General features: G+C 41.6%; 1 protein-coding gene across 2 annotated transcripts in view; it reads left to right on the top strand.

Moving 5' to 3' along the window:
* The window catches only part of rhbdl1 (rhomboid, veinlet-like 1), a gene marked incomplete at both ends in the record, with an annotated part of 43,458 nt that extends 18,986 nt beyond the window's left edge, over nt 1-24,472 (top strand). For both annotated transcript variants that reach the window (XM_084568265.1, XM_084568264.1), the window contains 3 exons: nt 20,865-20,965; nt 22,680-22,740; nt 24,201-24,472. In XM_084568265.1, coding sequence (XP_084424391.1) covers nt 20,865-20,965; nt 22,680-22,740; nt 24,201-24,472 — 434 coding nt within the window. The remainder of the gene's footprint in view (nt 1-20,864; nt 20,966-22,679; nt 22,741-24,200) is intronic.
* Between the last annotated feature and the right edge of the window lie 1,670 nt (nt 24,473-26,142).

The following is a 26,142-nucleotide window of genomic DNA, read 5'->3' as shown; positions in this document are numbered from 1 at the left end:
TCAACAATTTGGCACTTTTGTTATCGGCTGCCCTGCCTATGCACCTCTGTGCATCAGTATGGCTTTGCGGAGCTGCCAGTGAGGCATGATTCCACAAGTTTATGGAAAAAGTAATACATATATTATAGATAGATGGGTAATGTCTATATCAGTAATATAGGATCCAGCTCTTTGTCCTTTTATACAAAGTATTTGACTGTGTTCAAACTTTGCTTCTACATGTTGCTTCTCCCCCTCACACTCTGCATTTGATCATTCTTTTCCTGAGATCCTTGTAAACTTTTGACTGCATGTGGTTGTTAGAAATTACCCAGCGCTTTAGTTAGTTCTGTAAAACTCTTGATTTTTTTTTTCCTTCCCCAGTTTGTTGCCCATGGCTGTCTCATGTTTATATTCATGCAGACTTCCTCTAGCTCGTGAGTTCAATCATGTCGGCTGTGCACGCATGTTGCTTGTTATTTTTGTCGGGCAGCGGCACTTTCGGGTTATAGCTGCTCTCATTGGGTGCGTTTGTGGAGAAACGTGCTTCAGGTGTTGTGCCTTTATGTGTTTGCCTTCACACAGTGTAAGAATCGCGGCACTGCAGGGCATGCTTTCAAAAGAAATCTTTCCCTTTTCTTTTTTCTTTTTTTCCCAAGGATGCTTCGAATACTGCAAAAGTATAAAACACGAAGACGTATCTCTGCCGTGTTTTGACTGAAAATAAGGATAATCACAACGATTCTAATCTGGTGGTATGCGCATATATGAGTCTTATATATGGCCAGATTTTGCTGCCATTTGATTGGTCCTATGCTGCCGTGCACCCTCTGAAAATAAAGCATGACATTGCACACTTTGTCCTTGGATGTGTGCTGACAAAAGGAACAATTCGTTAATTATTTTTTGTCTGTGCTGCTCAGACCTCAGTCCTTGTCCTTGCTCATTGTGCATCCGCTCAGTAATCCTTCATGGCTCTGCTTCACAAAGAGTGGATGAAGAGCTCCACTTGAATTTGAACACTGTCGGACAGAATTTTGTTGACGGGATGAATGTGGAATGTGTCACCTGTTCAGTCCCTCTCCGCATTACAGAAAAGCAGCTGGGTTTCCTTTTTGCGTCTGCTTTTTGATTCTCCTTCCCTGGAGCCAAAAACTCCTTCAGCTTCCTTGCGTGGTATAAGGACATCCACAGGTGCCAGACGACAAAGCCTCCTAGCCCTGTGTGAGCATCAGAGTGTCTACCCCCTGCAAAACCTTGTATATGACACAATTCAAATCTTCCAGCAGCCTCTCAAAACAGCAAGAGAAGCAGCTTGGTGTATGTCCCACTCATCTTCGATATCAACGTGCTGATGTGGTTTAAATGTTGACAGCTGCTGCTTGCTGCCTGCCAGAGTTTATTCTGCAATACTTTAATGTGACATAATATAGATCTGGGATAAAACTTTCACTTTGAATGATCTGGTTTTTTGTTGTTTTTTTTTTGTTTTTTTTGCCGAGTGGTCAACACGCCTCTGGTGGAAAAAGAATCTGTTGCCATCTCGACAAAAGCTTATAACTTCACAGTGGGTTGTCACCAGGCACAAAAGAAATGTGTTTACAACTTTTACTTTTGTTCCCTGTTGCAGAAAATGAACAGCTTTTTTTTTTTAAAGAAGAAATGTAATTGTTTTAGTTTATTTATATTTATAGTTTGTACTAATGGGAACAGAGGCTTAAAGAGAGAATATTGACTTAGTGAAATAAAGCTGCGTATCATAGCAATTAGTTTGCAGTGCTTGGTCTTTAACAAAAATCTCTAGTACAATCAAATCTGCGATAAAACTGTAAGAAAATACACATACAAATTAATGCAAACACTATTTAATGCTAATGAGAGTGCCTTTAAAGAAGGCTAAATACGATTATAGATACGTAGATACTGTACAGAGATATAAAACTAATGCTGTGTGCAGACTCCCATAATGGGCCCTGCAAGGACTGAATCTGATTGGAGCAGCAGGTCAAAGACATGATTTGTGTTTTGATGTAAGTGCACGCTGTACAAATTAGTAACATTAGTGAGGCATCTGTATCGTTGGGGACAGACATTTTCATCACTCATGCACGGTTAACGTTATACAAACGCATTGTTCCACTCTACTTGAAGTCTGCCTTCAGCCGTTTTGTGTCTCAGGACCAGAGACAGAAAAATCAAGGAGCTGTATAGACTTCACCTGCATCAAGCTTTCACTGAACTTCCCTGATGTACAAGGAGTGAGTCTGGCGCTTGATTGAGGCAGATGATACATTCTGTATATCGTCTGCAGAGGGATTTGCCCAATTTGACAGCGGACACCCCGGCTCATTTAATTTGCTGCTCAGATTGTCAACAGAAAAATTAAGCAGTAAAGGCGTCATGCTGTCACCTTGCCACACGTTATCTACTACAAAATGAAATCTCTTCCGTTTACGAAATGCTGTTATAATTTGTTCTGAAGCTTTCTGTCTAAAAGAGGTTTGACAAAAGGGCATTTGTGCCTCCGCTCATTACCACCTGACACACAGCCCTAGATTTGCAGTGGCTCCAGTGGGGACTGGTAACAGACAGTGCTGTGGTTTTACTTTACTCCGAATTTACACCTCTTACTTAACATTTACTTAACAGGTTCATTTTAGTAGTTACAGTTCAGATTGAGATTTTATTAACCAAAGAATTACCAGTTTATAAAATATGTTGCATTGATAAAAGTTAAAGGGGAACTACTGCTTTTTTACAACCTGGACCTTATTTCTAGCATAAAATATGGTCGTTTACTCACCCATATAACTTTGGTGTCATTTGCAATCGTTCAGGAGATAATTAGATCAACGTATATCCATATAGCGGGAGTGACTGGGGCACCGAGACGCCAATATTGTGTTATGATACGCTAATGCTATTCCCTGTTGAGTCCAGAGTTACCTGTTATCAGGGAATATCATTAGTGTATCATAACAAAATATTGGCGAAATGAACGAGTTTCGCCGCAGATAATGCGTTATTTAGAGGCTGCATTTTGGTGCCCTGTCACTCCCGCTATATGGATATACGCTGATCTAATTATCTCCCGGACGAGTGCAAATGACACAAAAGTTATATGGGTGAGTAAACGACCATATTTTATGCTAGAAATAAGGTCCAGGTTGTAAAAAACAGTAGTTCCCCTTTAAACAGCAATGACAATATAAGAATAAAACACTAATGACAACATCTTGCATCATGATGCTAATTAGCTCTGCAAAAACAATAATACCCAATACATCTTCATCACCCAAAAGTCTATATTCAGTTACACAGTGCAGAGAAGCTGGAAGCAGCAATTAGACCAAGTGATCAATACTTCTATACTTTTGTTCTTTTTTAGTAAAAAGTTTATATGTGGGACTTTTGTACTTAAAATGGAGCGTTCTTATAGTGCAGTATATGTGAGAGTTAAATCATTTATTTGACAACTTCCTGCACCTCTGTCCCTGGGTAAATAAGATTAAAATAGTCCAAACACTGGATGCTCCTGAAAAACTGAAGTGGAAAGTTTCACAGTGTCGCTGAGCATCTGAACAGCTTGTGTCTCATCTTCTGCTGCCCCTCCTACCTATAGACCTACACCTATAGTATGAACCATGAATTTTCCCCGCTTTGTGTGCAGCATCTTGTTAGCAGAATATAGTGTTTACTGTTCTAGACAGCACTGTGCTCCCACGGCTTCTCTGTGTCCTTAGTCAAAAGGAAGGAAGAGACGCGTGGCCTGATGGGAAACTGTAATGGAAACGTGATAAATGTCTGTATAACCTCACTGTTGCGAGCTAGTTAATGTTGTCATTACTTAAAAGCACCACGCTAAGTCCCACGTAATGTTCAGTCCTTCAGCGCTTGATTAATGTTGTTCTAATATCAGGCAGGTCTGCAGCAGTGTCAGATTTCTGCTGCGGCCCTGAGACTCGCTCTATTGTCAGTCTTAATTTAGCCCAGTGATCGTTTCTGCTTTCTCTCAAAAGCCTATTCAGTCTCTAAATGACTGGAGGTATTCAGACTTTATTTTGGCCTTTTACACTACTGTGTCCACATGCCTGTTATATAACTGCCGCTAATATCTGGGCAGACTAAGATCATTATATCTGCTGCCTTTGAGTAGAGCGCCCTGGTGCTTGGACAAGAGTGGCTTTGTCCATCATCTATTCTGCTGGTGTTTGGTGCATGGTTGAGACACACAAGCTGCACGTTATGATTTCTTGCTTTGATAGCCTTGATTCTTAATCCACTGTTAATTTGTCTGTGTTATAAAGATATGGTACTATGTAGAAAGTTTCAAATCTTTGCTTGATTGAAAATGCATCATGATCAGAGACTGAAAATTCATTCAAGTTCACACGCCAGCTTCCCCACTGCTATCTGTGCATTTCACAGTTCGTCTTTTGTCAGAATGCTGATGAAACTCTTTCATTAATTCTCGCAAGTGATTTAGTGTTGTGGGATTGCCTCAGGATACCAACAGATTTGACAGATGAGAGTCAAGAGGTATTGATGACCAGATTTTGAGTTGGAGAGTCGATGTACAGGACCTTTACAAATGGCTGCCATTTCACAGGAATAGCATGAAGAGTGGACTGAAGAATCACTTCCGTAGGTTTACGTGCTAGCTACTTACGCGAAGATTACAAAAATACTCAACGACATCTGTCCTCAAGCTAGACCAGAAGACATATTTTAGTATTTGCTTGTATGTCTTGGTAGTGCCCAACTGGTCAGACATTAGCATTATCATGAGACAAGTTCAGTATCTGTAAGTGCAGAAGTAGCTCAAGAACATTAAAAACGCTACTCATACTAGAACTACAAACGTCTATACAAATTGCGGATTTTACAGCCTGTAATTAAAGACGCTCTTTGTTACTCTTCTTATTGAATCTGAAGTGTCAGACTTAAAAGCTGATTCACAATCGAGACCAAGGGAGACCACTTTTGCAGAAACTGGGAGTAATCTTGGAGTAAAGTTGTGTCCGATAAACAGGCGCCTTCTCACTGCGTCAGCACCATCAGCAACCGAACGCAGTTAATGAGGAAGAGATAAAGATAAAAAAAAGACAAGAGCGGGCAGAACAAGGGAGAGAGGAAGCGTCTGAGAGCCAGGGACTGAATTAATCACTCTCAGTGCCGGAGGGATGTGACTCGATCTCTGACTTTGACTCATTTCCAGCTCTGGTGCGGAGATATTTCACAGCTGATTTGATCGGCCAAAGACGAACCTGGAAATATTTGTTTAGGGCAGGAGGCCTTTTCAAGAGGCTATGGAGTCTCCTGCCACTGCTTACTTTTAAGGCTTGTTGGTGGTGTGTGTTGCACCAGGTCAGAGTTCTGTCTTTGTAGCCAGCCTTAGCCGCAGACCACTGTATGTACAGTATGAACCTTGGTGTTGAAGTGTCTGGTCCTGTGTTTCTGATGTACTCCCCTGGCGCTGAAGTGAACAGAGTCTGAGGAAGCAGGGTGACCTTGGTGCGTTGCAGAGCCTGCCAGCGTGATTATGGTAATTCTCAATCCCCCCATCCCAGCCCACAGTCAACTGTTCCTAGGTGACACCAAGCCTACTTCCTCTACCACCATCCCCTGCTGCCCCACTGATAACACTGCGGATGGTGCATATTTTTTACTGTACTTCAGTATCATTCAACGTAGCCAATTGTATGGAGCGAGCCCACTGTGTTTATAGCTGCCTATTTACATCTACTGTGTGAAGCCAATCTGGGACTGCAATATTTGTCAAGCGCTCCGTTGGAGGTTATTTCTCAGCTCAGTTTATATTCCATTTACTTCAGTGGTTAGTTTCAAGGTTTTCCGATGAAGATGCACATCATGAAGTGGTTTCATTCTCCTTTTCATTGGGATCTTTGAGTAATTCTGTTCCAAGGTCAGCTATTATCCTCGTCGGTTTGAAAGTAAGTCGTGAGTGACAATCGCGTCCGTCGTGACGAGAATTTATTGTTTATTTTCTGCAGCTGTTTTAAACAGTCTAAAGAGGCATATTTGTTTGCGCACACACACTGATTTCCAAGCGTCGTGTCTCCGCTTCTGCCGTCGCAAGCACGCTCCCATGCCCACACACTCGCTCAGATCAGATATGATTGTACGTTTTCCTGACTGAGCTGAGCGGTCTCCTCTCAGCACCTCTGACGACGCTTCTTGCAGAGAGTATTGATTTTTCCAGATGCCCCCAGAGCTCTGAGGTAGAATAAATATTACCATATTCTTCCCCATGTGGAAATTTTGGACAAGGTAGAGAAGGGTAAAATCTCTGATGAAGCCAAGGTGTGTTTACAGTGACCATGTCAGCTGCCTGTGAAGGTGATGAATTGTTTGTTTTCCTCCAAGGCTAGGCTTGGCATCGACACTGCTGGCATCATGTTGTGTTCTTGTTTCCTTTTTGTGTTTGAACTTTTGTATGCGTAGACAAGAGAGGTCCTGATTTATGTTTTAACTCTGCATCCGTGTGTCTGTTGCTGAATCTGCTCCTCTAATGATCTGCCTTGACTGTAGCGCCGGAGCGCAGGTGTGTAGTTTGTTGTCACTTTGAGGGGAACTGGCAGTGCGGGTGCTCCGCCACAGCTTGACACTGCAGATAAGTAAAACTTTGCCGACTCCATCTATCCCTTCACATCATATTAGCGCTCAGCCCTGGGCTCCGTCAGGGCATGGAGATGGATGAAGATGTTAGACTGGATGAGGACTGATTACGAGTCACGCTGCTCCACTTGAAGGAAAGCATTAGCGCTATCACAGGTGATATTTCCTTTATCTCTCTCTGTCTGGCTGACACAGAAGTGTCCATCTCCATCCCAGGTGGAAAATATCTTCAATAGAGCTCCTCCAGCCTGACAGCACTATTATAGTTGAAATGAGCCTTTGAAATGGACGCCACTCTAGCAAATGACATTTAAAGCTATAGGCTTTTGAAAGAGACGGTAAAATAGACAAAAGACCATGTGACAGATGGTCTGCCACCAGCTGAGTCACCAAGACATTTACTTCTTTTTACTCCAGCCACCATCAGATTATACAGTCCCTTTCATAGTGCATAAAGTTAACACAACAGAATAAATGTAGAAATGTTTTGATACATTGTTGAAATGACCTGCTTTGTCTCTTTTATTATTTGGGCTTTTTGTCTTTTTCTGTGTAAAGAGTATCTTGAACAGCACTATTATTTTTATCTGTTTTTAAAAGTAATTGGAAACAGTTGTGACTGTTTGTCTGAGCAGTTTGAAGACGTAGAGGCCTATTGGTTCATAAGTAACTATCTCCTCACGGTTAAAAGACCCAATGATCACTTTGTTCGAAAGTGATTCAAAGTAATTATTACTTTCACCATATACAGAGCAATATAATTATAATGTTATGTGTAAATTACACCGATATGGAACATCATAATTATAGGGTTGAGTGCGGTGGTAGCAGTTATGAACTCCAGTGTTTTGTTTTTTTGTCTCGTCCTTTGTTCTATTCGGTAAGACGAGTCAAATAATGGTATCCAGACTCCAGCGCCAGGTCTGTGTCTCTCGTTGTTTCTTCAGCTAAACCCAAGCTAACCTTAAGACAAGACAAACCGGGGTGTGATCATATATTTATTCATTGCTTAATGTAATTTTATCTTGAGTTGAATTGATTAAAGCAGCAGGTACAAATTGCTCCCTCGTGATTTCCTAATTTAACAGATATTCTTAATTGGCCACCAGAACATTTGCACATCTGATTGCAGCCTCAGTGTGCCACCATTCCTCATGCCTTCCCTCTCCTGCTCTTCACCATCATTCTCCCTCTCTTCTTATTTGTGCTTAGTAAATAAATCTGATCCGCACTTCCTCGGTTTATTAGCCGACAGAGGCGGCCCTGTGACTGCAGAAGTGCTGACTACAGCACATCTCTCTGCAGGGCCGCAAGATTTAATGCATACAGGATGTCTGAGGCGACTGTGTACAAAAAGATGAACCTGAGGTGCAACAATTCCATGGTATCAACTGGTAGAGGTCTCTCTTCCTGACACTGTTCAGTGAGCTGAGCCGGAGAACATGTTTCCTATTGAAAAATATTACACTTCTTTATGAGAGCTGACAGTTAAAAATGGACTGGCCTATGCGGTCGTTCCTTATAGTATGCACCAGCCGACTGAATCAAGGATAAACTAGCTGCCAGATGTCTAAATCACCTGAATAAATAAACACTCATTGTCCTTTAATTGTCCTCCCCCGAGTCATTTATTGGCTGACCAACCAAGAAATGTGACTCAATGCATATTAATGTTCTCAGGCATCCTTTACCTTCCCAGAAAACACTGAAAGACATCTTTGGAAATGAAGAGTTAGCTCAAATGTCATTTTTAACTTTAACTGAGGACATCTCGGAGGGGTGTCTGTTTAATTTAAAGCCACAATAATCAACATTTTTGTATTAATAGAGAGTCAGGTGAAGTTATCACATTAAGTGAAGTGCCATCAGATAATTATCACCCACCTCTGCAGGCCTTCTCAGCTCTAATATCTATTTTATTGTATTTCAGCTCAGTATTTAGTTTCATTTTTATTTTATTTTTATTTTTTTTACATGCAGTTTTATGGTTTGTTCTCGTCGATATAGTTTCCAGACACAGCAGGGAACTGGTTTAATGGAGAAAGTGCTAAAATCCACCGGAAACAACCTCAGTAGAACCGCAAACAGCAATCAAACTCATTAGCTAGTAAAAAAAAAAGACAGGTACATTTAGCATAATGAGAAACCAGATATTTCCCTCAAGGAGAATGAATATTGAACTAAGATTTGTTGAACTGCTGGAGACCTGTTTACAATAGCAGCTTTACAAGCATCAAACGCCTAAGTTACGATAAATGACTGAATGACTGCTATCTATCTTGATTTTAACTTAGAACAACAATATACATCTTTTTTTTTTATATCTATTTAACTGAATTTGCTCATTAAGATCTCTAAATGTGAAATAAACAGTTGCTGTAATCGCTGCCTGTAAGTGCTCAAATATACAAACTCTGGAAGGCAGACATTGAAAACGCCTTGTGGCATGATTTGCCATGTTTTCTAAGGATTAGAGTTTTTTTTCTGTGCTCTGGCTCAGCCTCCGCTGGAGTGGCTACACAGCGGCGCAGCCTCAGGCACTGTCAAACCCTGACTCGGATCAGCTTACCATCCCTTGTCTGCACCTTGTCCCAGAGAGACCGAAAATACAAAGTTGACCCATAGCTTAAGGGCTGCCTCGAGTAACAGTAATGGCGTCGCAGGTTTGCTGTGACAGAGAGGCTAAGCTCTCTGCTGAACTGCATTACATAGAGTATAGCCTTGAGTGTGTGGTTGACCTATAGTCTATAATAAGTGCATCATTTTCACTGTCTAAACTGCAGTGCACTTGTGGATGTTTCGAGCGCCTGAAAAGATTTGCAGATGCTGATGATGGCTTCGGGATGGCAACAATAAATAATGTGTGCAGGGAATGTGTCAGCTTGCCGCAGAAATAATCGTACACCTCAAGTCTCAGCTCCGGCTGAGTGAGAGAATCCTAAATCTAAAATCCCCTGGAGCAGGGGAGCCGACATGACAGGTCTGTTTAGTATTCATACTGTACTGAGGAACCTCTCACCAAAACAGAGAGAGCAGGAGGAGAGAGCAGTTTGTATCCTCCCTCTGGAGCATGTCTCTTCCTCTGAGCCGGAAGTCGTCTCCTCTTCCTCACCTACAGATGGTGGTGCATGCTTAACATCTGGACTGCTGTATCACGTTAGTAAGTGAACAAACTGCCAACTCTGCTGCTCTTAAAGCTGTTCTAACCAGTACTTTTACATTAACATTTGATCATGTATGGTAAAGGGGTCGCTGGCAGTAATGAATCCACAGAGAACATCTCTCATTGCAGTCCTTGTCAGATATAACAAGATGTAGCTTCTAGTCTTCATTTTGCTGCAGCCTTTTTTTTTCACACAGCGTCGTGCTGGAGAATAAAAGCTATGAAAATTACCTGACTAGCACCAAACAGCAGTCCAACACACATTTACTGTATCTGAAGCAAGTGAATCGCTGATGAACATAATGGAGCATGGGGACTTCCGGCGGACCACCTGCAAGATGGCTGCACAATAAAACCTCTCCCGACCAACCCCGACGAGAAAGCTCCGAGATACCCCGAAAATCGGCTATTTTTTCATTAAAGTTATTACTGCATGAAAGGGGTACTTAATGGCAACCAGAAAGAAAAACATAACGCAACAAGAAAAACAGGACGAGATAAAACGCCAGCGCAACGCAAAGGCAAACGTGAGTGCTAACGCTAACAAGCTAACAGAAGAAACCACGCAAACAATGTCTGACGGCGAGAGCGTACACTTGGAAACAATCCTGCACGAGCTGAGAGGTTTTCGGCAGGATAACAAGGAGCAGTTGGAAGAAATTAAGGAAGAAATTGTGAAAACAAACAGCAGACTGGACGAGGCTGAAGACAGAATAACAAAAGCGGAGGAGAGAATGCAAAATACAGAGGACGTCCTGAAAGAAATGCTCAAACTCCAAACCAAACTGGATGAAAAAATAACTGACCAAGAAAGCCGATCCAGGCGGGACAATGTAAGGATATATGGCGTACCAGAGGGAACAGAAAAAGAGGCCTCGTCTATGATTTCCTTTGTGGAAAAGTTGCTCCTGGAAAACCTGGACGTACCTGCGGATATGCCGCTGCAAATCGAGAGAGCCCATCGCGCGCTCGGGCAGCAGCCACCGGAGGGTGCACAGCCAAGATCCATACTTATTAAATTCCTTAGTTTCAGAACTAAGGAAACAATACTCCGCCTGGCATGGCAAAAGAAAGGTTTCATATGGCACGGGAAGCAGATAAACCTGGATAACGACTACGCCCCACGTATTCTGCAAAAGCGCCGGGAATACGCGGAAATACGGAAGGTTTTGAAAGATAAACAAATCCCCTTCAACACCCTCTACCCGGCCAAGCTTAAGGTCCGACATGCTGATGGAATCCGAATATACGAGACGGCGGTGGAGGCTTCGCAAGATCTGTCAAGGAGGGGACTCCCGGTTGAAGTCATCAAGCCCGCGGAGACGCTCATGGACCAGCTACGGCAGATGTCCTGGGAGAGACCCCGCCGACGTAATAATAGACGGGCAACTCACACTTCAGAAGAGGGCTTTAAAGAAAGACTGCAAGCCTTCAGAAGAGAGCCATCTACGCAGTAAAAGATCGGACACTAGTCCCTCTTATCCGGCTCTGTAGGTAACAAAAACATTTAATGTACTCGCCACGAAAAGCTTGAAATTTATGAATGTTCTGTTTAAAAAAAAAAAAAAAAAAAAAAAAAAAGCCAAAGAAGTAACGGGACATTTGGTCGCAACTATCTTCAACAAGGGCCCTCTCAATCTGACCCGAAAGAGGGGCTTTCCCTTGAAGCCTTACGTAAAAGGCTCAAGCAGGGTCTTAAAAAAGGACCCCTATGTTGGAAGGTACCAAGGACAGTTATGTCCTTTTTCTGTTATCATGTTTCTTTTATTCTATGTTAACAAGATGTGTTGTTGTTTATTCTCCATTTGTTCTTATGGAGAGGGGAATGCTTTTCGAATCCATGAGTGTGAAAACAAGCTTGACCAGTTAAATGCAAGATAGTCCAATAAGAATAATTTCTTTTAATGTCAACGGGATGCTTAATCCAGTCAAGAGAGGGAAAATTGTATCAAAATTGAAGAGGGACAAAATTCAGATAGGTTTTCTCCAAGAAACTCACCTCAAGGAAATTGAACATAACAAATTAAATAAAATGGGCTTTAAGCATGTTTACTCATCCTCTTACAAATCAGGTCACAGAAGGGGAGTGGCCATTCTGATAGCAAATGCTGTAAATTATGAACCCCTCTCTGAATTTAGAGATAAAGAGGGGAGATATATTCTGTTAATTGGTAAAGTGGAAGGAATCTTAGTAAGTTTGCTTAATGTATATGCTCCCCCAGGCAGTGGATGGTCATTTTACAGACAAATAATTGAATTAATGACATCAAGGGGTCAGGGGATTGTCATTTGTGGGGGTGACTTAAATATACGTTTAAATCCAAAACTAGATTCTTCAAGGGGGAACCCAGACTCCAGCGGTGTCAATAAAAAGATAAAGAATTTGATGAAAGAAACCGGTATTATAGACGTATGGAGAGAAATATATCCGTCCAGTCGAGACTATACTCATTACTCATCCCCCCATGGCACATACTCTAGGATAGATTATTTTTTAATCTTTAAAAAAGATCTTCATAGAGTAACGCAATGTGATATTGGTCCAATCGCTCTGTCAGACCACAGTCCCATATTTATGTCAATAAACTTTAATAATAAACCGAGGACGACCCTGTGGAGATTAAACTCAAATGTCTTAAACAATTTACAAACCAAAAATAAATTAGAAAAGGAAATCAAAGTATATCTTGAACTTAACGACAATGGAGAGGTTAAGCCGCCCGTGCTTTGGGATGCACTCAAAGCTGTAATTAGGGGGAGAATAATTTCCATTACTTCTCACGAGAAAAAACTTAAACAACAAAGGCTTAAGAATCTAGAAGACAGATTAAAGCAGTTACAGAAAACTCATCAAGAAACCCTAGATCCAGAAATTTGTTCAGACATTAAGAAAACAAAGAATGAAATAGATGACATAAACACACAAGAAATTCAGAAGAAAATGTTGTTTACAAGGCAACGTTACTATGAAGTAGGAGGTAAATCTTTGAAGCTTCTGTCTTATAGATTACGAAAACAACAAGCGGAATATACTATACATAAGATTCGAAACCCTGAATCAGGGAAAATTGAGACAAGCCTAGATAAAATAAAAGAAAGTTTTGAGAGGTACTATAAATCCTTATACTCCCAAACCCAAACAGATGACGACCCCCGGATTGACACTTTCTTGGCTACAGTGAATCTACCCTCCATTACTGAGGAACAAAACCAAAGATTGATTGCAGAAATAAGGAAAGAGGAGCTGCACTCAGCAATTAGGAGACTTAAAATAGGAAAGTCACCGGGCCCGGACGGCTTTGGCCCGGATTGGTATAAATCAATGCAAGAACACCTAAGTGACACCCTATTAAAAACCTTTAACTTTGTGCTAAAAGAGAGGGAAATCCCGCTCTCCTGGAGAGATGCGACCATTTCGGTCATACCAAAAGACGGAAAAGACAAAATGGAATGCGGTAACTATCGTCCCATCAGTGTATTAAATGTTGACTATAAACTGTTTACGTCAATATTGAGCAAGAGAATTGAAAACATCCTACCAGAGCTCATTCACTTGGATCAAACAGGTTTTATTCGTCAAAGACAAACGCAAGACAATATTAGGAGAACCCTACACATCATTAAACACGTCATACACCACAATACTGAAGCAGCTATACTGAGTTTAGATGCAGAGAAGGCATTTGACTCTGTCAAATGGTCCTTCTTATATAAAGTATTAGCGAAATTCGGCTTCCACAGATCTATCATCGACACATTTAGAGCACTATATGAGAGACCATCTGCAAGGATAAAAATTAACGGTGACTTAACAAATTCGTTTATTCTAAAACGAGGAACAAGACAAGGATGCTGTGCTTCCCCCCTCCTCTTTGCCTTGTTTATAGAGCCTTTAAGCCAATATATACGTCAAAATATAGATATTAAAGGAATAGACATGCCAACAGGGGAACACAAATTGGCTCTATTTGCAGACGACGTGTTAATTTACTTAATGCAGCCCACACAGTCGCTTCCCAAACTCATGGATATCCTAAATAAATATGAATCACTCTCAGGCTATAAACTTAATATACAAAAGACTCAAATAATGATATTTAATTATGATCCACCAAAACACATTAGAAATAGATTCAAATTGAAATGGGACACTGAATCAATAAGGTACCTGGGTATCAGTCTTCCTAAAGATACATCAAAACTATACGATCTCAATTATGGACCAATAAATGCAAAAATAAAATTAGATCTATCAAGATGGAATGTAATCCCATTTCTGAATTTAGGAGCTAGGGTAGAATCCATCAGAATAAACATTTTACCAAGATTATTATATCTTTTCCAGACCCTGCCAATTAACGTCCCACCTAAACAGTTTGTAGAGTGGGATAGACTGATATCCAGATACTTGTGGCAAGGGAAAAAACCTAGAATCAAATATAAAACCCTGCAACTAAAGAAGGACTGTGGTGGAATGGCCCTCCCATGTCTTCAAATATATTATTATGCAGCTCAATTAAGGCCCTTACTTTGTTTATGTACCCAGGCATATTCAGCAAGGTGGAAGGAGATTGAAAATCTGTTGGCAGAAGGGATCCCACTAGAAGCAATTTTAACAGATGAGGAACTACAAAAAAAAATTGCCAACAAGGGTAACCAGTGGCTCAACTTATCACTAAAAATATGGCAGGAAACTATAAAACTATGTAAGTTAGAAGTTTCTGCAAAATTGTTAAGATGGTGTGCCTATGATTCAAACTTTTTGCCAAACAAATCTGATGATAGATTCAAAAAATGGACTACAAAAGGTCTTACTAACTACTACACATTTGTCCACAAGGGGGTGTTCCAAAGCTTTGGATCCCTACAGGAAAAACATGACCTGGAAAAGAGCGATTTTTTTAGGTACCTTCAAGTACGACACTATTTCGCTCAGAACCTGAACACTACTATGAATGCAGAAGAATCAGGTATCCTAAAACTATTTCTGTCGGCATCCAAATCCACGACTTGCAGCAATATCATCTCCAAAATGTACAAAGGTATTCTTCAATGTAAATCAGATAACTCACTCTATATAAAAAATAAATGGGAGAAAGAGGGCAATTTTAACATCTCAGAGGAGAGTTGGCAAAGAGTGTGTGCAACACAGTGGAGTTCAACTAGTTCGTCCACGTGGCGCGAATTCTGCTGGAAAAATATTGTACGATTCTTTATTACTCCACAGCAAAAAGCACATTTTGGAGATGGCAGCAGCTGTTGGAGGCTCTGTGGGGAAAACAATGCCAACCACTTTCACATATTTTGGAGTTGCCAGGTTCTTGTCCCCTACTGGCAAGAAATACATAAACATGTTAATAATGTATTTGGTAGTAATATTCCTCTTAGATGTGATACTATTTACATGGGCGACATCCAATTAGATAGAGGGAGTAATAATGACAAGAAACTTGCTCATATACTCCTGGCAGCAAGTAAAAAGGCTGTCACAAGGAGATGGCTAAAACCAGACCCACCTACTATTGGAGAGTGGATAGAAATAATACATGATATTTATATTATGGAACGACTATCATTCTCCCTCAGGACCCAAAAAGAAAAGTTTTACCTGATCTGGTCCAAGTGGACAGAGTATATCAAACCAGTTAGAGCAGATTTTAAATGGACTTGACCATATGTTCTGAAACGATGTTGACATAATTAACAGATGTACGTACTAGACACAACAGGGAGTGTAAGTACGGACATCAATAAGAAAAGATGTGTATGTAACTTTCTGTTTGATCTAATTATATGTATGCATGTATATTGATATGAGCTCGGATGGACCATGGAGTGAGGAGCTTCCCCTGTTCGACTGTGTTTAGTTAGTTATGTTATTGTTAAAAAAAAAAAACAACAACCAAAAACTCTGGATGGGCAACATTTGGACAACAGTAATACAGCTGTAACAGTGTGAAATTATATGTATTTGTATTAAGAATGTATTTGCCAAAATAAAAAATTAAAAAAAAAGAACATAATGGAGCATGTAGCTGACCTGCAGTTTATGTGTCTGTGTTAAGTTGACGCAGAGGCTACGGCGTTAACTCAGACACCTACGCAGACCCTTCGCAAGCGCTGTGATTGGTCCACTTGGTAGTAGCGTGTTTCCGCTTTACTATTTCTGGCTGCTTCTCCATCTCCGCGATTTTCAAATTGATTGTTTTTGGTCAATAAAGAATCGGTATGGTTAACTGAGGAGGTTTGGAGATACAGACGTCTGTATGACTCGTGTTTCAGTCGCCGTTGTTGAAAGTGATGCAGGAAGTTGAAACAAAATTAACCTGACTGGCAAAAAAGATACAGCGCCATCTATCGTTTGGGTGGCGTTGTTACAGGGCGAGCCAGACTGACGAGCGTACAAGTAAAAATGGCTCGCACCGGCGTAGGCTCTGTGCGTAGGTCCTTGCATTTAGGTCCCGCAGTACTATAAAAGCGCCTTGAGGAAGAGACAATATTTGCCCTTAAGGACCTTGTAGAGAGAAAGAAAAATTATTAAGAGAGTATGAATATTGTATTTCACATTTGTCACTCACCCAACCCAACAGAATGCTAATGTGGCTCAATGTCAGATGGATGTGTAAATGGATATTTTCTACTTAGTAAACTGAAGCGAAGAAGTCTGTATTTAAATTTAAAGTAATGCACTTTAAAGTGTTGAAATCTTGAGTACTACTTTATGGATAATTCTGAAACTAATACAAATTGTATGGATAATCAGTTGCAAGCTGATTTGCTCCCCTCTTCACCTAACTGGACATTTTTGCTAAGATCTGAGATGATGAGTTGTGATGTGTTTGCTGTTGTTTTCAGAAATGGCAGAGGTGGTACGTTAATCCACTGTTATTAAAACATGTAGTTATTTTCACAATCCTATTGTAGTTTATAGCAGTAAGCTAGCTGCTTGTTAGTTTGCTAAACCTTTAGCCTTGGTGACCTCTGTACGGTATCAGTTGCTGTGTTCTCATTAGTTCCATTTTAAGGCGGCAACAAACTACCTAACTGACTAAATTACTACTTACCAGACATTTTAAACTCCATGTTTACTTCAGATTAGAGAAAAACATGCTCATGTAACTCTCAGTAAAAAAATAAATGTGTGATTTAACTTTGCTAAATGTTTAAGAACATGAAAAGTCTTTATTCTTTAAAGTCTACATTTTACCAAATATTGCAACAGCCATATTCCCCAGATCATTTCTCATATCATGATATCATCTCTAATGCATGGAAGCAATAAATAAAATAGTTACGAAGCTCCGGAAAGCCTTAAAAGAGAAACTCAGATGTTGATGTTCCTCCGATGAAGTTGCTCCAATTCAATTTTTACGTTTCTTTGAACAGATCAGAGACCACAGACTGTACGCTAGGCTGTAATTTCCGTTTGGTGGGACTACAAAAATGGGGCACCGTGAATCTGCTCAAATCTTTTGCTGAAGCGCCAGCCTTCATATGCCACATAAATCCCTATAAAATTGCCCATAGGTGTCAGAGCGAGGAGAGATGAATGACTCAGGAACACGCTCTGATTACCATCTGTCTTTCCTTGATCATCACCAGCACCACAGGCTGACGAGGCGTTCTTTAAGACGATGTTTACTCTGTGCGGCGGCAGAGCGCGCCAGCACACACACATACAGAATATGAATGTTACAACATGCATTATAGATCTGAGATCACAACTCCAGCAAACCCCAACTGTGATTTAAAAGAGGCTGTTTTGTTTTATCAGCCCTCTCCGCTTCCCTTATCAGCTCATTTGCATAATTAACAGAGGCTGACGCCGTCCTTGCGAGCAACTGCCACAGTGATTTCTTCAGCTTTGAATTTCTGTCCTACTTCGTGGTGTCACAGCAGCCTTGAACACGGAACACAACAGCAGGTGCGTTCAGGGTTGTAGCTTTTAAACCCGCCACACAATGCAACCACTGGATTATTAAGAAGTGGCCAAACATCCCACTGAGATATTCTCTTAATGTTTGAGCCTGATAGCAAACACGTTATTGACTTGGTAACATTGCATCATTGAAAGACAAGATGTAAAATATTCAGAGCTGAAGACCATTCTCGTGAAACAGACGTCTCCCGCTTGGCAAAAAGATCTACAGACATGTCAACCAATTGTTGGCAGAACTGCTGCACATGCTCCACCCGTGGTAGAAATATTAAACTAAAATCCTTCATTCAAAGAGAAATAAGGCATTCCTGAGAAAGATCATTGGTATTTGGACCCAGCAACCAAACAAATACCATACACTACCCACCCCGGAGAGGACAGGACAATTTCCCAGAGCCGGCACACTATCTACAGACAGCAATCCTCATAACTCTCCTGCTGGTGGTTGGCTGGGATATTGTTGTGTGGATTGATCTGGTCCAATCCACTTTGCTGTTGTTGTCCTCCCCTATTTACCGTGTGAAAATACAAAATGGACTGTGAGGACATGTTTACTGGATTTGAAAGTAGTGTTTCGAATTTGAAAGCTGGAGCCTATCCCAGCTGTCATCAGGCGAGAGGCGGGGTACACCCTGGACAGGTCGCCAGTCTTTTGTAGGGCTGACACAGAGAGACTATATTAGAACTTACATGTCTTATTCTCATTAGCCAAAAACTTAACAGTAATGGAGGTTTATGTGCCAGACTGTTAAAGAGTGGTAAACCAGGCAACTGGACTCGTTTGACGTGTCTCAGTTAACTGACTGTGTAATAGTCTATAGATGCATGGTCTTAATGTCACTCAATTAAATAGAGGCAGGTGAGGGTTGAAGCTCCTAAGCACAGCCACATTTCACCCGCACCCATTTTATCTAATGTACGGTCTGATTTGACATCTTCTCATGCTGCCTTCAAGTGGAAGTCCTGTACACAAATCCTTGGTGTTCAAGGGGAAACATTAGCTGTAAGCTGTAAGAACACAGCTAATAGGCAGCTGTCGGCATCTCGAAGCCTTTGAGGTTAGCAAGCTAACTACCAAAGAAATGCAAAGGCATAATGAAAAGATGAGGCCATGGGAAATATAAACATTTTTCTCAGTCATATAAAATTACAAAGAAAACTCTGACTAAATGATATGATAAATATTTAAACTTACCATCCACTGCTGCCATTTCTGAAACCATCAGCAGACATGTTGCTTGGACCTCTCAGAGAATCTTGAGTTAAAAGGTTGTGAACAAGGGGGTGCCGCTTTTTATATGACATTTACTAATGAACACGACTTACACGACACCACTTGAAGGCAGCATGAGTTGTGAGAAAACCAGCAGCTAGGAAAGTGTTGCCGCCTAGAAGCCACCGAGGCTACCAGTTTAGCAATACCAACAATTACTAACTCGTTGTCAACCCCCAGTATTTCCAAAAACGTTATCAAACATGTCAGAACTTTTGAACTCCTGTCGTAAGTGAAAAAATCCCACTTACAAGGTGGTGAATACCACTTTTCTCATGACTAAACATGACGTATGCCTGTAAAGGTTCTCGATCATCCTGGTCATTGTATATTCAAAAAACAAGTTCAAACAAGGGCAGCTAGACTTATAGAGTTTCACCACTCATCCAAGTGGCTTCTTCTGTTCTAAAAGACTGATTGAGAGTTGGGGTTTGAATAGAAGCATCTGTGGGTGTTGTCCATCAGAAAATCACATGACTAGGGTTCTCTAACAACCAGATGTAACTGGAAAAATCCTGCTTTGTTTCCCCAATGAATGGTACTCTAATGGCCCATTATCGGCCAGAGACTCCAGTCTCAAGGTGTGAACATGGGTGACATGACCCCACTTGAAGGCAGCATCAACATTGTGTGCAGACTGCGTTTGATTGACAGCTCCTTCAGTTGCACCTGTCAGGGCGGGACAAGTTGACATCATTTTAGCTGATGTCGTGCCGTAGGGTTTGGTGACATCACCTCATTTTAAACGCGGCTCAACCGAACTTGAACCTGAGCAGAGGTTTAATCATCCAGAGTAATTGAAAACACCTGTGTGTAGCTCCTCTAGCTGCTCAGAGCAAAAAGGCTTGTAAATTAGAAGGCATTAAATAACTGACGGTGGATTTTTTAAATTTATTTTTTTGTTTAACAGCCCATCCTGTTCGCAAATGAGCCTCTTCAGAGCAGGCGGTTTGACAAGGTGCGAAAAATACAGGTGTAACTAATTATATTTATGATGGCTGTGTTCTAGTCAAGCGTCCCACTGAACCACAGCGCCGTGACAGTGACACAACATATGGAAGGAGCAGCTAAATGGAATCCAGCCATGGTTAATTGTATCATTTGTACTTGCGCTTTTCCTGCTTTGACATTTTTAAATGTCCTCTGTTAAAAAGACCTATTTCAGTATTGCAGTTCAGTAAGTGTGTAGTCGCTCCACAGCTCCAGCCATAATGTTCACTTCCTTGTCGCTGCTGTGGCCACCGCTGTGCTTTTGATATCGCAACTATCTTTGGCCTCTTTCCATATTCACATATCCCAGATTAGATGCTGCTCATGAATACGATACAAAGCATATTCAGAGCGCACAAAATGGAAATTATACTCTCCAGAAAGTCTGTTCTTCTGACCTTACCTTGCTTTGACCAGGGATCATTTTAAAATCAGCTTTTTTCAATTGCAGCCTGCTGAAGACAGCTGTAATCAGCAAATATTCCTTTTTTGTACATTCAATTTTAGTATAATGAGCCAGCTGCAGTTTTAGCAAACTACTTACTTTGTGGAAAAGCCTGAATAATACTATTCACAAAGCGTTTGTGTGTGTGAAAGTGTGCCTAGTACTCTGGTTATAATATAAAAGGGCATGTGAAGGTCACTTTATGTAGCTCAGCTCCTGTGAACAGAGGGATTTTTAGCAAAATGCTGCGAGGAAGGTGACTTGTGCTGCTACGTGATGAGACTCTCTGTTGTTGTTTTTTTCCCCCCTCTGCTCTAAAATGCTTCCCCTTGCTCTCACTCTTCCTGTTCCTATCACACGCTCTCCCTGCATTGCGTGCTCTCTCCCTCTTTTACGTCGACACTGCTAATTCCTCTCTCTCTTTCTGTCTCTGCAGGCTCGCTGACAGTGTCCATCACCGACATGCGTGCTCCAGTGGTGGGGGGCTCCGGGGGGGTCTACGCTCTGTGTTCGGCACATCTGGCCAATGTCGTCATGGTAACTGCCGTCATCATCATCATCATCATCATCATCATAGCCTCTACTGTTACGTGTGAAAAGAGAGGAAATGTCACATCCATCCACCAACCAGCACCCTGTCCTAAATAATGTTAGTTTTGTTTAGAGTGGTTGTGTTTTTTAGTTCCAGCAGAGTGTTTTGGGTTTTTTTTGGGGGGTTTTTTTGTTAATTTTTTGCCACAGTAGGCTCACATGGACGTGATGATTACTTTTTATTGCTTGAAGAAGATTTGCTGAAGGTTGTCGATGAGTGGCGTACTACAAAAACTAAAGCCGTCTTTTCTAAGAGTTCTGTCATCCGCATCAGTGAAGCCCACGGGTTTCCGAGTTGTGTATTAATTATTAAGACTTAAGTGTTTGTTTGTGTCCACTGAAGAAACGGGATGAGAAATCCCTTGATGCTGCTCGAGAGCCCTTCTACGGTATATATTGGTATGTTTGTTCCTGTCACGGGGTTTCCATGTGAAATGCCTTCCACGTTCTCCTCAACTCTCGAGGCGGTGTTACATCTGACGAATCACTTTACTAATGTTCCTGCTCGCTGTGGGCTGCGGCGATGCCAGCAGGAATGGAAATCAAAGTGACTCTGACAGGCCCAAAGCAGCGACTCTGTAACCATAACTGTGCACATTGCAGCTAAACGTTTTTCTTTTTTAGCTCTGTTACGCTTGATGCCTGTTTGTTGGCGGGAAATCCTTTAAGGCGCCTCTTAGTTCTCCTCTGATGAGTTCCTTCTTTAAAGGTAGAAGTGAAACCTTGTCCGGTCCCAACCCGGTAAATTCCAAGACATCTGCCATCAAGCATCATCATCCAGTTTGCTCAGAAGACATTTTCAGGTTCAGTGAGGTTTGAAGCTCTGTCGTGTACCTGACTCACTAGGACTCGTACGGCTCATGCTGGCTTGTCAGAATACATCTTAGAACCACATTGCGAACAAATGCAATTTTTGACATTACACTTGAATCTTGTCTTTTTGTACTAGATAGTGAAGCATTTATGGAAAAAGGAGCCCTTACGTGTGAAGTTATGTGTCGACCTTGCTAAACGCTGCCCTTCTCCTGAATGAAGGCACGTCTGAGTAAATTGCCTCCCATCAGAGAGACGCAACATCGCAGCACTCCCAGATCGCCTGCTCTGCTGTCTTGACCTCTCCCCTACAAGATATAAATCATTTATTTGTATAATACTGTGACATTGCTTGAACTGCCGCTCCTCACTTGTTCTAAATGTATGGTCACGGCAAATTTTATTTATACATTCTCTTAAATTTTACATGGAAGTCTCCTTTTTTATTTTTTCTGCTGTGATAGAAGAAGAGAAACTGAGAAGTCACCATATTTTTGGTGCCATTATTTATCCTGGGGAGTAAATGCGTTTTTCTAAGTCGATATGCCCGTTTTCATTTGTCCCCAGAGGATCATATGGGCTATTCATTGGCCCATTCTCCCATTCCTTTAAATTATCTTAGCCCTAATTAATAGACTACCAGTGGGTTGGAACCATTAAGTGGAGAGCAGCCAGGTGTATAATCTCATCACCGTCCTGTGCTGCCGCCTATCTCATATGGATATGGATTGTCTTTCCTCTGTGCTCTAAATTAGAAACTTCTTGCCAGGCTGTTAATATAGTCACATATGGCTGTTTGTGTCGTGATTGTTAATGCTGACTCTATTTTTTTTGTCCTGTGTTGCAGAACTGGGCCGGGATGCGCTGTCCCTACAAGCTGCTCCGCATGATCCTGGCTCTAGTCTGCAGTAAGTTCTCTTGACTTACCCTGTGTTTGTGTTCCTGGCTGCTATTTGCGTGGAATTCATGCTTCAGTCATTAAACGTGGAGGGTGCACTACTTTTCTTTTCCAGCACGTAATTAATGTGTGCACACCTGCTTACAGTTCAGCGCAACAACATGAGTGGGTTTTGAAATCCTCTCATAGCCAAGCAGCAGACATACTGCCCAGCCATCACTGTTAATGGCTCTGAGAGAGAGGCTTGATGCCGACATGTTGCCCGATTGGACATGTTGCTTTGTTTTCAAAGCATTTTGAGTCATACTACTTGTCCCTTTTCTCCACACGAGGGCCGATAACGCTGCGACTTTCATTAGTGAGCAATATGTTCCCTCCATCTGTCCCGAGCCTGCCGCCCCCGAACTGAGAGAGCAGCGAGTCTCTGCTGGAATGTTAGATTTCTCCTCAGTGTTTTACAAACAAGGGAAAGATATTTCCAAATAAAATGTTACACATTATTTGAGTGTGCCCCTGTGAAAATTGAATTACCATTTGCTCTGGGTTTATAGTATCAGTGCTGAGTATTTGTTCAGCTAAAGAGACTTTGGACAAGCAGCAACAAACAACGGGAAATAACATTTGGAGGCAATCTTCAGAGTGACGAGTCATTTAAATCCTCCTGTGGCTTTACTTGCCTGCTGAGGCAGACTTTGATAAGATGCCTCGCTACAACGCACCATGTAGTTCCTCTTTAGGCAATGACCTGGGGATCTGATTGCAAGCTGACAGCTTAAATATAAAAATTAAATAAAAGCACACTGGTATTCGGGTCTTATCTATGTTTAACAAATATGTAACAAACAAGTGTTAAATGTAAAATTGAACCAAGAATCAACATGAATGCTTACATTGCTTCCTTGAAAAGTTGTCCTCAAGGGTAAGCTAAACTTATTAGCTCTTTTCAAAACTCTGAAATTCCACACACCAGCGCCTCCAAAGCTCACCAGCCAACTAATTGTATACGCTTGATTTAATTGATATAAACACCAAATGTTAAAACAACAATTCCATTTTATACAGGGGGCTGTGTGCTGCACAGATTTTTGAGTGGCACTGATAACTTCCTGGAGCCTTTGCAGTTTGTCTGGCCAAGAAATAGCCTGACATATTACCACCCTTGGAAGGAAATACACAAACAACACATTGTGTTATTGGTGAAATTTGTTAAAGTCAGAACCAGACCAGCTGTTTTCCCCTGTTTCCACTCTTTGTGCTAAGCCTATTTCATCATTTGGTGGTTGTAGGTTGGATATTTATCAAGATGAGAGACATTGGTATCTATCTTCCAAGCTCTCCAAAAATGTTGAACTATTCCTTTAAATCACAACCGAAGGACCGGGCTTCAATCTGGCCTGATTTCTCTACATCTCCAGACATGGTCAGATACTGATCTCAATCTGTCTTTCTCCCTTCCTCTATCCTCTGCAGTGAGTTCAGAGGTGGGTCGTGCAGTCTGGCTCCGCTTCTCACCGCCGTTGCCCTCCTCGGGGCCCCAGCCCAGCTTTATGGCGCACCTGTCTGGGGCCGTGGTCGGCATCAGCATGGGGCTGCTGATCCTGCGCAGCTACGAGGAGAGCCTGCAGAAACAGTGCTCCTGGTGGGTCATCGTCTTCTCCTTCATCACTTTCCTCCTCTTCGCCATCTTCTGGAACATCTTTGCGTACGAGCTACTGGGGGTACAGATACCACCTCCCCCCTGATGATGGCCCCCCTCCCCACTGCAGGCCTCCTCCATATACACACTGACTCCAGCCCTGATCCTAACTAAGGTTCCCCTTTGACCGTAGTTAGCTTTCCACTTCCTCTCAACTTAGACCTACACGAAAGGATATGAGATCATTCAAAGCATAAATCGACCGAATCCTTTTTTACAGATACTTTGCAAATCAAAGAAATATGTCTCTTTTATTAAAGAGGGATTACAGTAGCAACAAGTACAGGTGAAAGCTCCTCAGATCCATTTTGAGGAGCACTATATCTTTTTATATATCTTGAATCTCATCGGCATTTCCAGCTCTAACCTTTCAGTGAGCATTTAGCCGGTGTGCTCTTTTTGAAAAGCGGTTTCATCCGTCGTTTCTTTGAGTGCATCCGTCGTTCATGTACAAACCTCAAATTAGAAGAATCCGAGCTCATGACATGTGCCTCTGGTGAAAAAGGAAGACGAATTATAGGGACGAGGAGTGAGAGATCAGCCCCAGCAACGCTCCTTTAACTAACAGGAGTGTCAGTGTTTTGCTTAAAGGCACTTAAGCAGAGTAGACGCCTCAATCTGTGCCACAAATCAGACTTGCAGGAGAAGGTTTACAGAACAATTTCTGAGGGCAGCAATAAAAAAAAAAAAAGCACCAATGCTATATTATAGTTTATATAATTTGTTTGGTTGCATATCCCTGCTGTAATTCACAGGGGTCACTGTGTCTTTTTGCAAAATTGCTGGTGAATATAAAGACACCAGTCAAAAATGTGCTCTCATGAAAAAGATATTTTCCAGAGGAAATAACAAGTGGAGGAACAAGTTTTGAATTCCTGATTTCTTGAAAATCATCTAGCTCCTGACACATCACTTCATGGGGTCCTCCAAAACAGAAGGGACGTCAGTATTTCTGCATTATTTTCCTTGCCATTATACCTACACTGTGGAAACATAGTTCACACAACAAGAACGACACGCGAGATGAACGTGCGACGGGAGAGGAAAGAACAAGGAGAGCATCACTTCAGCGAGTGAACTCCTCCTCCTCCTGCTGCTGCTGAGTCAGACGTCCACCACCGACCTGCTTGGCGCACCATGTAAAATATGCCATGTCATGCTCCGTGGCTCTCACGAGACAAGGACACACACACACACATTTCTCTTTGTCTTTGAGAGTAGCCGCTGCCTGATTCTGTAGGTCAAACCGAAGAGAAGAACACACACACACACACACACACATACATACACACACACACACACACTGGCCTCTGCCTGTTCTCGCTCTGACCGACTGAACTGGGGAGGGCGCGGATGTGTCATCACCTGACCTCTGACCTTCGCGTCCCAGAGGGCATTGGGGTCTCTACGTCAGGCCCAGTCAATACCTCATTCTTAGGGACTGTATACATTTGTAAAGGAATGTACCTATAAAGAAAAAAAAAACAGTGTTATTAAGTTGTCCCCGTTTTTCATTTGATAGTGGATGTGTATATTGTATGTTCATAACCAAGAGTATATTTATTTGTATTTTTTTTTCCTCTGTGAAGGGAAAAAAAAAAGAAAAGTTTCAAATGGTGCAAAATTTAATGCTATGATTGTCGTTCTTCTGATATGGCTTTTTGATCCAGTGAGGCAAAATCCCCTGGTTTGTTAGGCGACCGACCACCAACATTT

The sequence above is a fragment of the Chelon labrosus genome (genome assembly GCF_963514085.1).
Source record: "Chelon labrosus genome assembly, chromosome: 19".
Classification (NCBI taxonomy): Eukaryota; Metazoa; Chordata; class Actinopteri; order Mugiliformes; family Mugilidae; genus Chelon; species Chelon labrosus.
This window is presented reverse-complemented; position numbering and strand designations above follow the sequence as displayed.